This window comes from Diaphorina citri, unplaced genomic scaffold (assembly GCF_000475195.1).
Source record: "Diaphorina citri unplaced genomic scaffold, Diaci psyllid genome assembly version 1.1 scaffold351, whole genome shotgun sequence".
Classification (NCBI taxonomy): domain Eukaryota; kingdom Metazoa; phylum Arthropoda; class Insecta; order Hemiptera; family Psyllidae; genus Diaphorina; species Diaphorina citri.
The window spans coordinates 168,596-182,311 of NW_007377786.1; the positions used below are offsets into that span (position 1 = coordinate 168,596).

The 13,716-nt window shown below is 38.8% G+C and overlaps 2 protein-coding genes across 4 annotated transcripts in view; one reads left to right on the forward strand and one right to left on the reverse strand.

The window, feature by feature from the left end:
• Nucleotides 1-12,747, forward strand: part of LOC103507925 (tubulin gamma-1 chain-like) — a 36,622-nt gene extending 23,875 nt beyond the window's left edge. The window contains exon 10 of one of the 3 annotated variants that reach the window (XM_026822661.1): nucleotides 12,498-12,747. In XM_026822661.1, the coding sequence (XP_026678462.1) occupies nucleotides 12,498-12,632 (135 nt within the window). In that variant the 3' untranslated portion in view covers nucleotides 12,633-12,747. Of the gene's footprint in view, nucleotides 1-5,144; nucleotides 5,243-12,497 lie in introns of those variants that run through there. The other 2 variants (XM_026822660.1, XM_026822662.1) reach the window with 2 other exon arrangements.
• Nucleotides 6,308-13,716, reverse strand: part of LOC103507923 (transcription factor Sox-10) — a 29,034-nt gene continuing 21,625 nt past the window's right edge. Inside the window, exons 6-7 of the mRNA XM_008472441.3 lie at nucleotides 6,460-6,642; nucleotides 6,308-6,333 (exon numbers count right to left, since the gene is read on the reverse strand). Of these exons, the coding sequence (XP_008470663.1) occupies nucleotides 6,324-6,333; nucleotides 6,460-6,642 (193 nt within the window). The 3' untranslated portion in view covers nucleotides 6,308-6,323. The remainder of the gene's footprint in view (nucleotides 6,334-6,459; nucleotides 6,643-13,716) is intronic.

The following is a 13,716-nucleotide window of genomic DNA, read 5'->3' on the forward strand; positions in this document are numbered from 1 at the left end:
AAATTTAATGACTTGACTTGGACTCGAACCACCAACCTCCAGATCCAGAGTCCACCGTGCTAACCACTACACCACTGAGATTGGTAAATAAAAATAAATAATCACAATGATGATAATAATTTGTGGTTCTCAGTTAGTCTCAGCTATTTCTTTAATTTATTTTATTATTGTTTAACCTATCCTTTGTACTTTTTCACGTATTCTTTTGGAAATTGCTCTGCCTTTTTTGGTACCAATTTTTGTGCCCCCTCTCAATAAAATTACAACATTTTGTAAATTGCTGCCATAATTTGTTTGTTGACTAACAAAAAAATACATACCTTACGATATTTAATATTTTTTGTACATAACAATTCTCGTATACGGAAGTGGTTTTTTTTTTCTTTAAAATTTCAAGATGTTTGATAGAGAAAACTGTAACGGCTAAGATCTTACAGTCTCGAAAGCGAAGAGAGGACGACAGGATAAGAGAAAGCCAGCTGTTCCAAGAACGAATCTTATCTGGAATAAAATCCGCCCCGGGCGGGAATCGAACCCGAGAAGGTACTCGCCTGGTAAACGGGAGGTCGGGAGTTCGAATCCCATCTACGACATAATTTCCATTCTAGAGTCTACAATAAGAAACTAGGCATATAGGATTTAAAATTTTGTTACATGAAAATATTTGACTTTTTATTTACGTATAGTATACAATTGAAAACTTTGGCAAGGAAAATATAAATATATAGTTACGTCCGGAACAATGGTAAAAACCGTACATTAAAAACAGACTGTTTAGGTATAAGAGAATTTTTGTCCAAAGTAAGCTTTGTTTTGTTTTGTTTTGTTTTGTTTTGTTTTTTTTTTTTTTTTTTTTTTTTTTTTTTTTTTTTTTTTTTTTTTTTTTTTTTTTTTTTTTACACATCTCGGAGTTCACTGAACATCAATTCATTTATTTGATAAATAACATAATTTACAAAAGTTTTTTCCCCGTCCTTGCTACAAACCTCGAAGGCTTTTGGCAGGATTCTCACGTATTGAGCTCCTCCACCCAACCAAAGGATAGAATAAATAACATATAATATACAAAGGTGGTTTCCCGAAGTCACAAAGATGTAACCATCGATTCTACTTAAACCATTGATCAAGTTTTCCCAGGTCAAAATCTGATTCCCAAGAATCCTGTTTTCTAAAAAAGGAATTGAAAGTTTAGGTGATTAAATTGAATTGAAAGTTCAGATGCCAATTGAATTCGAGAGACTGAGCGGAGCTTTTAGGTTACGGTATATTAGATATTATTTTTATAATCGACACAATCTAAATAAAAAGTCAATCCATTCTGTCAACCAAACAGGTAACAAAAAGTCATATGAGTTTCTCGTTTTGACTGAAGAAAATGTCTCGATTTTGTTCTTATTCTATACAAAAAATTACTCCTTTTTCATCAACCTATAAAAATAACTTAACGGTAGGTACGCGAAAGACAATTCCAGCGTGTTAAAATTCAAAGGGGAGAAAGATCTGAACAATATCGATCAACGTTTGAAATACTTTATCGTACGTTTTTGTATTAAATTAGTTTACCGGATTTTTACTTTAATTTTAAATTCCAATAATTCACATTATTTTAAGTAAGTAATATCTTCATTAGGATTAAAGTAAAAGTCCGACAAACATTTGATTTAATACAAACTTTAATTGATAAAAGTATCTGAATTAATTAATAAAATAGTAGAAATAAATTTAAAATAAGCTCTACCCGTATTCCTAAAGTTCAATCCCTCCTGCAGAACTTCTTCTGTGGAAAATCTCTCAACCTTTCCATCAACCCGGATGAGGCAGTTGCTTATGGAGCCGCAGTACAAGCTGCCATTCTGAGTGGTGATCAGAGTTCTGCTATCCAAGATGTTCTTCTAGTAGATGTGACGCCATTGTCTCTCGGAATAGAAACTGCAGGTGGTGTCATGACCAAGCTGATTGAACGCAACACACGTATCCCATGCAAACAAACACAGACATTCACCACATACGCTGACAATCAACCAGCCGTCACTATTCAAGTGTTTGAAGGTGAGAGAGCCATGACTAAAGATAACAATCTCCTGGGCACATTTGATCTGACTGGTATTCCTCCGGCACCTCGAGGTGTGCCCAAGATAGATGTGACGTTTGACTTGGATGCTAACGGCATCCTGAATGTGACAGCTAAAGACACGAGCAGTGGCAAGAGTCAGAACATTACCATCAAGAATGACAAGGGCCGCCTATCCAAAGAAGAAATCGATCGAATGATCAACGATGCAGAACGATACAAAGATGAAGACGAGAAACAGAAGGAGAGAATTTCTGCTAGAAACAACTTGGAAGCGTATGTGTTCAATGTGAAACAAGCCCTAGATGATGCTGGAAACAAACTTACCGAATCTGAGAAATCTAGATGCCGCGAGGAATGTGATGCTACTCTCAAATGGTTGGATAACAATACGTTGGCAGACAAGGAAGAATACCAGGATAAGCTACAACAGTTGCAGAAGTCTTGTATGCCACTCATGAGTAAGATGCATGGAGGTGCTGGAGGAGCTAGTGCTGGGGATATGCCACGTGGAGGTCCTACTGTAGAGGAAGTGGACTAAGCGTCTTCATTGATTCTTCTTCGTTTCCCTCATCCTGAATTCACCACTATTTTCTGTAAATTTCCAACTCCATTTAAAGAGCTCTTATGGCTGTAAATAAGTTGTAAATTAGAGTGGATATGCAAATTTGTTGTACATATCACGATCTCTCTATCAGTAGTTTAAATAGGTCTTGCACAAGTATTGTAAATTATTGTAAATATTTGTAAATAGGTAGGTAATTAATAAAATAAAAACTCAACTAGATTCTTGTTATATCTGACTAGATAGATACAAGTTCATATTATTTATTGCTTAGTTTTATTTCAAGTTGGTTTTGAAAATAAAAATAAACTACCTAGTCTTTTTTTTTAAATCACCTAAAACCCAGTGTGTTTTCTCTTGCCTAGAATTCTTTAGTTTAACAGGAACTAACTCTTACCTAGGACAGTAAATCGCAATTCTCAGGCCTGTAGGTTTCAACCAAAGTCGCTCGAACTTGGCACAGAGATTCGATATATTATGTGGATCAAAAATATCCTTGGGCTCTGTTTCCATGCTTGCCTTCAATACTGGACAACCGTCACTAGAGTAACCAATCCTCTCTAGAACAAGGAGCTTCTTCTACTACTGAGTTGGTCGATATTCAGTAACACTGGGTCGATACTATTCAGTAACACTGGGTCGATACTATTCAGTAACACTGGGTCGAATAGTATTGAGTCGGTACTTCTGTTTCCAGAAGGTACGATTCGGCCGTTATTCCGGACCAAAGTTCTGCTACTTAGGGCTGTACTGGGAAAAAGCTCAAAAGGAACTAGCGCTTCTCACGACTTTACCTTTAGTCACAGGTCCCTCAAAATTCGCAGACAGCTTCGGTAATAAATGATGATCAAAAGTGTCCGCGGGCCGAACCTCGAGAAAATCGATACTATTCAGTAACACTGGGTCGATACTATTCAGTAACACTGGGTCGATACTATTCAGTAACACTGGCTCGATACTATTCAGTAACACTGGGTCGATACTATTCAGTAACACTGGGTCGATACTATTCAGTAACACTGGGTCGATACTATTCAGTAACACTGGATCGAATAGTATTGAGTCGGTACTTGCTATCAATACTGGCCAATCGTGAGCAGACCTACCAATATCACCCCTCTCCAAAACAAGGAGGTTTCGCTGAGTTTTATATGGTCGCTACTAAGTTAAATTCGGTCGCTACTCTATAGTATTGGGTCGCTAATTGCCTCCAATACTGGCCATCCGTCACCTTATGGCACTTAATCCCTATTTGGTATCCTAAATTGCATTTAGTCGCTAAGTAGCTTAGTTACAATTGAGGATGTAGATACATACTGTAGTTTTATCCTCACGAGGCTGAGTGCACCCCGATATAGTCGATGTCATGTGCAAATGGTCACCCGTCCAATTGCGGACCACGGTGGGCGTTGCTTATCTTTTATTCAGTTATAGTTAGCTTTGCTAGATACTGATTTACTTGATTTGCATCAAATTGGAAGTACATAGCTTTGAGCTAGTGGAATCTCAAAATAAGTTAGCTGAGAACCACAAATAAATATTATGGTTCCTTTTCCTTATTCTTCTTTACCGTCTCTGGTGCAGATGTTGGGCTTTGGAAACTGCGGTCCAGAATAGCCTTTTGAAATACGTCAATTAAATGATTAGATGGTACTTTGATCTACGTACCTACTTTTTGATTCGGCGGCACTAAATGAATAGGTACGTATGTAAGTCCATAGTGTTCCTTCCTTAAAATATGTACGTTTTTTTTTTCAACTGATATCTGATAATTTATTACAATAAAGGAGCCAGTCTAACTAAATAGGTAAGTTGGGCATTGTACGGGTAGGTACTTATTAGTCGTACGGAATGTCTACTACACAAATCACATTGTGTAGTTATTTGTTTAACAACTCAATAATGCAGGGCCGGATTAGCCCCCCGCGGGGCCCGGGGCAGTTTCAAAGGCGCGGGGCCCCCAGTTTGGGCTGATCGAACTTGAAATGTTTACATTAAATTGCGTCCGTTACATTCTTCCCCAGGCCGTGGTTATGAACAGGGCCATCGTAGGCCATCGTCGGCCTTTTTGCGTGTAATGTTGGCGGGAAATTCGAATTTTTGATTTTTTTTCCGCAACTTGTACAATCTGAATTCATTTTTTACTTTTTATCTTTAGTTTGCACGTATCTAACCCAACCATGTACCACTTATCTGTTACGCAGAGTTACACATTATATGAATTTTACACAGGAGAATGTACCACTAGTCCAGGAAACGAAGACTTTTTGGCGGACATAAACAATGCAGTCCGGATCATTACATAGTAGATCACTTCTAGCAGAAGTGATGTACTATGATCCTGCTAGATGATCCTGTAGGTACAGACAGAACTAAAGAGATCTATTATGGAGTTATAGCAGCATGATTTGCATGTATTGTCATGCTAGAGAAAGTGCCCAGTCTGTGAGTATTATCTGTTTCCTTTTCCTTATTCTTCTTTACCGTGTCCCTATTCTCCATTTGCAGATGTTGGGCTTTGGAAACTGCGGTCCAGAATAGCCTATTGACATATGTACATCAATTAAATGATAAGATGGTACTTTGATCTACGTACGTACTTTTTGATTCGGCGGCACTAAATGAATAGGTACGTATGTAAGTCCATAGTGTTCCTTCCTTAAAATATGTACGTGCTGATTGAAAATATTGAAATCGCTTTTAAAGCACACAATCCTTTTTCAGGAATTGGCAACTGATATCTGATAATTTATTACAATAAAGGAGCCAGTCTAACTAAATAGGTAAGTTGGGCATTGTACGGGTAGGTACTTAATAGTCGTACGGAATATCTACTACACAAATCACGTTGTGTAGTTATTTGTTTAACAACTCAATAATGCTGTTTATTTTACTTTCTACTAGTGGTTGACCCGTCCTTTGTACGGGACCACCACACACACAAACACACCCCCACACACACACCACACCCATCATAGGACCGGGGGTAGTTGAAATGATCGAGGTTGAAAATGTTGAAATGACCACTTTCTATGATCTTTTCCTCTGATATACTTCGAAAGATAGAAAAAAATGGATTTTGGAGTTGAAATAATAGAGAGTTGAAGTTGAAGTAATAGAAGTTGAAATAATCGAGGTTCTACTGTAAAATTGTCATGTCTATTTCTGAACTTGGTGACTTACCTATCTGATTTAATCATTTAATTAGTGACATATTTCGAGAGAGTTATCTCGGACTAATAATAATGAAAAAAAAATCTTCTTTTTCTCCTTTTCCCGTGTACAGACGGAGTGGGCGTTTTTCGTCAGCCTCTCAATCAGCCCCAACTAGGGTGATTGCTTTGAGCTGACGTTTGGTTTTGGCTACAAATTTTACGAGTGGATGCCCTTCGCACTCAACCTTTGCTATTTCTTTAGCAAGGGAAATAAATTCAGACTGGTATACTCCCTGTTCAAAGTACCCCAGCCAGATTTTAAAATAATAGTTGTAGCCTACTGCTGGAGTAAAGAGACTTTTCAGTCCTGTGCGAGCAGTATAAATAAGCACTATTATTATTATGTATTATGATGATGATGATGATGATGATGATGGTCTACTCCCTGTTTAACATCCCCCAGCCAGACAATTACCTATCAAACCAGTAAAAAAAGCATCCTCACCTTTGGTATCAACAGTCCGTTAACCCACTAAGAATACCCAGGCCAGGCGGGTGGCTCTCTACTCCCTGTTTAACATCCCCGAGCCAGACAATTTACCTATCAAACCAGTAAAAAAAGCATCCTCACCTTTGGTACCAACAGTCCGTTAACCCACTAAGAATACCCAGGCCAGGCGGGTGGCTCAGTATTGCATGGCGTACTCAGGTATTGATTATAAGAGGTGGGTATGTAGCTTGTGTACTGGTTGTACGACGGCGTTGGGTTAACGGAGGAAGGGGCAGGGCTTGGGTTAAACGTGGGAGCAGCTCCGACAGGTCGACCACTGCTTGGCTGAAGGACGTGATACCTGGACGAAAGGATACAGAAATTTTTTGATTTTTTATTATTATTTTTTACTTTCCTTATCCTATAGGAAGGAAAGTAATGTAATCGGGTCAAATTTTCGATGGTCAGTTTTTTTTTTCTAATTTTCAGTATTGTTTTCTACAGGTAAAGCTTATGGTACCTACCTGAGATGGTACCTACCTGAGATCAATTTATTTGGCCTTAAGATACGGTTAGCTATCTTAAGAAATAATTGGAGAAATCACTTATTTTTTCCAATAAATTATTGTTTCATTTCACATTTTCATCAGTAAATGGCTCCTACAAATTGCCCTTGAGAAATTGATCTCAAGGGCAAGGTAAACCTAGGCCCTTGACAAAGGGAGTGTGCCTCAAGGCCCTCAAGACATGGGATGTGTTCCAATCCTCTCGACCCCATTGTTCATTTATTTATTATTATTATTATTATTATTAAAAAAAAAAAAAAAAAAATTACAGTTCCCTCTGTCAAACCTCTTAAAAAAGTAAATAAAATAGAGCCAGCATAGTTAGATTTTAGGTTATCAGCTTAACTCCATTCATACACAAAAAAGCCCAATCTGAGGCTTAGGTGTAGGGGCAACTGCGCCAAAGGATGGGTTAAGCTTATACTAATCTAATTTGAGGGTAGCGTGCTTGCCTTGGAAGCACTAGGTCGCGAGTTTGATTCCAGCCAGGGGACAACAACTTGTATTCTCCTATCTTGTTCTCCTTTCTCTCTTCAATTTGGCTACGATAAGACTTCCCCATTGTAAATGTAAAAAATGTAAATGCAGTTTCTTTGTGTTATTATGTCACAACTTTGGTGCTGACTGCAGCATTGTAGGATTTATCTCAATAATCCTAAAATCCAATGTTTACCTACCATGCTGGCACCGGTCGCTATGCGCATTTATATGCCATAGCTACTAAATTTTCCTCACGAGGCTGAGTGGGCCCCGCAACATCCAGTCACGGAATCAATCATTTGCATGATACAAATTTCTTGATCCCGCAACAGCCAGTCACGGAATCAATCATTTGGATGATACAAATTTCTTGACCCCGCCGGGAATCGAACCCGGGTCTCGCTGAGTGGGCCCCACAACAGCCAGTCACGGGATCAATCATTTGCATGATACAAATTTCTTGACCCCGCCGGGAATCGAACCCGGGTCTCCCGCGCGTGCAACGCGAGCACAGGTGACCCCTAACCAGGGAGCTGACCCATCGTCATAATCTGCAGAAGACTACTTAAGCTGGCATTGCTGCAAATGCCTTGATATCCTCTATTGAGACTTCCCCATTGTTACAGATTTATCAAAACTCTAAAACAAAATACCTAAAAAGGGACAATGTAACTTTAGCCTGACCCAGTAATGCAAGTAGAGACTAGACACTGCTAACACAGTTTATATTGTTTTTGTTTTTTTTCTTCAGCCCGTTGTGTCCTTACTGGGTCGAATTTGATCCGATCTTGTGGAATGGTGTGGGGTGTCCGTAAATTACGGTTTTCTTTTCTTCTCTCCTTTGTTCATTGTACCTTCTTGTGTCATTTATTCAACGAACGAAGAGAGTTCTACGTTTTTACGATTTTGAATTTAGTTTGTATGTTCTTCAGCACCTCTCTAACCTCAAACGGTTCGTCTAATTTTGATGAAATTTCCCATAAATGTTCATCACATAAAGGAGCTTTGAATAAATGCAGTTTCTTTGTGTTATTATGTCACAACTTTGGTGCTCGCTGCAGCATTGTAGGATTTTCCCAATTTAGTTTCTATGTTCTTCAGCACCTCTCTAACCTCAAACGGTTCGTCTAATTTTGATGAAATTTCCCATAAATGTTCATCACATAAAGGAGCTTTGCTCAATAGATCTTGGGCCGGACAGGGCCTTTGGTAGCCACGTACGGTTTATTTTAGAGTTTTACAGTCCACGAACCTTATCTGTTTAAGATAAAATTCGCCTAGATTGCGAATCGAATCCGCGACCTAGGCTTACCAGGCGCTACCTTGCAAGCTATTTTCCAAGCTGACTAGGCTACCATGTGATTATTTTAGATTTTGGGCCGGACAGGGCCTTTGGTAGCCACGTACGGTTCATTTTAGAGTTTTACAGTCCACGAACCTTACCTGTATAAGATAAAATTCGCCTAGATTGCGAATCGAATCCGCGACCTAGGCTTACCAGGCGCTACCTCGCAACTATAAACTAGGCTATTTTCCAAGCTGACTAGGTTACCATGTGATTATTTTTCCTGTTAGATGAATTAGCCAGTAGCTACCAGCTAGGAGGAAGACATCAACGGGCTAATCCTGTTCTAAAGCTAAGCTAACTGTTCTTTTTCGCTGATCTCCCGCTTAGAAATTGCTCACGGCCAGGATTTTATCTCGAAGATAAAACCTGTCAAAATAAAAAGTTGCTTCCGATCAGTTGAGTATCTCGTTAGAACCTTGTTAGTAGTGGAAGCTTTAATGAGAAGGCAGTTCAGTGTGTTTGTGAAAGCTGGTGAAACTTTAAACGGTGTCGAGAAGGTTTTCTAAAGGGAAATGCAGAGAGGAGGGTAGGATAGAAGAAAGCCAGCCTTTCCGAGACCGATCCTTAGCACCAACTTACTCCAAATCATGATTCAAAATGGCGTCCCAATCAGTTTGGTCCACCCCGGTATGTGTTTCGGCACCGAGGCAATATTTGAAGAAAATGAAAATCAACACAGACACAAAGACCACGGAAAATGCCTCTGACATGGTTTGCGCAAATCGGTTGAAGTGAATTGAATTGAAAGTTAAGGTGTTAATTCAATAACCAAATAACTCAGTTTCCCTGATCCTGCGATATGAACCGTTGTCTCTGCTGATTCAACTGCCCTTTCTTCGGACTCTAATGTCCTTCCCCTATATCCTATATCTTTTCCTTAAGTTGTACGTCAGCGCAGACTTACTTCACTTGATTCCGCGATGCAATCAATTTCATATTTTTCACTGCCTGCTGCTGGTTCAACCGTTGTTCCTGCTGATTGAAGTGCCCTTTCTTCGGACTCAGTCATCCTTCCCGATTTAACATCCTGAATTGAAAGTTTAGGTGTTAATTCAATTGAATTGAAAGTTTAGGTGATTAAATTGAATTGAAAGTTCAGATGCCAATTGAATCCGAGAGACTGAGCGGAGCTTTTAGGTTACGGTATATTAGATATTATTTTTATAATCGACACAATCTAAATAAATAGTCAATCCATTCTGTCAACCAAACAGGTAACAAAAATGAGTTTCTCGGGTATGAGTTTCTCGTTTTGACTGAAGAAAATCTCTCAATTTTATTCTTATTCTGTATAATTTTTTTTACTCCTTTTTCATCAACCTATAAAAATAACTTAACGGTAGGTACGCGAAAGACAATTCCAGCGTGTTAAAATTCAAAGGGGTGAAAATAAAGGCTTTTGAAATTATCAGGACAATTTTAGTGTGTTAAAACAAAGGGATGAAAATGAACCGAAAAAATCACTACAATTTTAGGAACATAGTGTGTAAAAACGCAAAGGAATGAAAATAAATCGAAAAAAGTAGTATTTGTTATCGACAGTCACTTTCCGATTCTGGTCCGAAAATTAGAAAATAAAGGCTTTTAAAACTATCAGGACAATTTTTGTGTGTTAAAACAAAGGGGTGAAAATGAACCGAAAAAATCACTACAATTTTAGGAACACAGTGTGTAAAAACGCAAAGGAATGAAAATAAATCGAAAAAAGTAGTATTTGTTATCGACAGTCACTTTCCGATTCTGGTCCGAAAATTCCGACGCCTACCGCCCAATCCGTTCGGAGATCTTCTTAGAACTGACAATATACTGACTACTACGGACACTTAAGGAGAAAGGACTGCATCTCTATTTGATTTTCACACCCGCCATAGCCAATCGTATGCGGAAGATGGTATTGTTGGTACTTATTGTTGAGTATAAGTACCAAATCTTCAAGTACTTTTTCGTACAGGGTACGGTCGAAGTCTGGTTGAATGGAGAGAGTTCGAATACTCGTATATAAGCGTATTCACTGGAATTTGTTCTGGCTCAACGCCGCAGGGCGTACGCTTAGATTTTTAAACTTTTTTAGGAGAATTTCTGGAGGGGGAACTGTAACGAAGATTTTTCAAGAGGTTTCATCGAGGAGGGAACTGTAAGTACCGAGGTATTATCCCGAAAGCGAAGAGTGAAAGAAGGCAGGATAGGAGAAAGCCAGCCGTTCCGAGACCGAACCTTATTAGTTTAGGATCAAATTTCGCCTCTTACGGGAATCGAATCCGGGACCTTCTTTTCGTTCCTTTAGTCTCCAGGGGGATTTGCCATTTCTGAACTGAGATGATAATAAGGAGAACCAAAAAGGCAGATATATTTTGCAGAACTTCAAAGAAAAAAACAAAAAAAAAAAAAATATCTGCCTTTTTGGTTCTCCTTATCAATTGCTTGTTGCTGATTCAACCGTGTTGCCTGTTGACTCAACTGTCCAAGATGCTGATTGAGTTGTGCCTGCTGATTCAGAGCCTTGAGATCTTCAAAGTCCAGCTCGCCAAAGTCCACTTCACTTTTCGCATCGGACGGCACCAGAAGGACCACCTTCTTGATGTGGGTGGCGAAGTTGTAGTCGCCATCTTGACGCTGATCGTACGTGATGCGTTGCACGGGCGTTGCCAAGGCAACCGTTGCCATGGTGACGAGAACACAAGTCAGCACAAACAAATTTGATCTCATGGTGAGGGGTTTTTCGTTTGTAAACAATGATTTGTTGTCAAGCTTTTGTTTGTCACACGAAACAAGGGTTGGTTGTAAAGTTCTAAGGGCCTTTGTCACTTTGTCCTCTAAGTTTTGAATGTATGTTATTTGGCACTCGAAAGAAAGATTTGTAGTCAATTTTTTAAGGCCTCTCTGTCACTTTTGTCCTTGTCCTCCAAATTTTCCACACGAAACAATGGTTGGTTGTAAAATTCTGAGGGCCTTTGTCACTTTGTCCTCTAAGTTTTTAATGTACATATGTTATTTGTCACTCGAAAGAAAGATTTGTAGTCAATTTTTCAAGGCCTCTGTCACTTTTGTCCTTGTCCTCCAAATTTTTAATGTATGTTCATTCAGCACCTATCACTGCAGCTAATCCTAAATCAGAATTTTATTCACACAGTTTAGAAATTTAAATACGGTTTAAAACTTCAAACTTAGTTTAAAACTAAAATAGAGGTAGGTAATTTCGTTTATGATTTTATTCTGAACTGATCAAAATTATTTACTATGATTTTATTATGAACTGATACCTAATAGATATTATTTACAAACCGGTCTCTTAGGAACACTGTATGGCACTGATAAGAAAATATAAGACTAGATATCAACTTGGTTCGGACATTATGAACTGATAATAGATATTATTTACAAACCGGTCTCTTAGGAACACTGTATGGCACTGATAAGAGAATATAAGACTAGATATCAACTTGGTTCGGATTTAGTGATAGTTTTGGTTCGAAGTGGAAGATTGGCAGTTGACTGATCTCTGAAGTAAGATCGGCGCGTGTGTCGAGAATTACGCGGAGTGCAATCATGTCTTCAGGTGAAGAAACGAGATCTAGTCCAGGCGCCAAGGTAGAAAAGTGGAGCGGAATCATCATGCTTATGAATGTACTGAGTTCCTGTTTGTAGTTTTGTTTATTCGGACTATTGTGTTTGAACTCCATCTAACAATACAAACATATTCAACGAAAATGTCTCTGTACGTAACACTGCACTGTTCATTGTCCCTATACGAAAATTTCATAGGCTTCATCATGTCATTTTACACATTGGAAGTGCCCTTAAAGTAGTATCCATGGTATTCAGATTTTCAGAACGATCCTTCGTCCGTCTTTGGGCTCTAATGCACGATGTTTTGCTAACAACCACGAAATTCTGCACCAAATCCAACTTTTACAGTTGGAATTCACCGTCAATCAACCTTTAGACCCAGCCATCTAGCGAGCCACCACTAGCCGACTCGATTTTCATACCAAGAGAGAAACAATCAATAAAATTTATTGACGGACTGCCCAAAGTTTGGTTTGCCAAATCGACATAAGTACCATACTTCTGATGGATTTTTTTATATCCCCCAATTTCGCCATATGTTTTTGATAGTTTTCTCTGTATTTCCAATTTTACTTTGCACCGAAGATTTTTTACCTTTTGCCCCTGTACTAGTCGAAGTCTCGCGGTTACATATTTGTAGTTTATTATTAATTCTTTGATTTCTCGGCCCTCTGAAGTAAGATCGGCGCGTGTGTCGAGAATTACGCGGAGTGCAATCATGTCTTCAGGTGAAGAAACGAGATCTAGTCCAGGCGCCAAGGTAGAAAAGTGGAGCGGAATCATCATGCTTATGAATGTACTGAGTTCCTGTTTGTAGTTTTGTTTATTCGGACTATTGTGTTTGAACTCCATCTAACAATACAAACATATTCAACGAAAATGTCTCTGTACGTAACACTGCACTGTTCATTGTCCCTATACGAAAATTTCATAGGCTTCATCATGTCATTTTACACATTGGAAGTACCCTTAAAGTAGTATCCATGGTATTCAGAACGATCCTTCGTCCGTCTTTGGGCTCTAATGCACGATGTTTTGCTAACAACCACGAAATTCTGCACCAAATCCAACTTTTACAGTTGGAATTCACCGTCAATTAACCTTTAGACCCAGCCATCCACCGAGCCACCACTAGCCGACTCGATTTTCATACCAAGAGAGAAACAATCAGTAAAATTTATTGACGGACTGCCCAACGTTTGGGTTGCCAAATCGACATAAGTACCATACTTCTGATGGATTTTTCTATATCCCCCAATTTCGCCATATGTTTTTGATAGTTTTCTCTGTATTTCCAATTTTGCTTTGCACGGAAGATTTTTTACCTTTTGCCCCTGTACTAGTCGAAGTCTCGCGGTTACATATTTGTAGTTTATTATTAATTCTTTGATTTCTCGGCCGAAGAAATTTATACCGCGGCTCTTGGTTCGAATCTCTCAAGAGGCATTTAAATTCTTCCATGTTAAGTGCACTA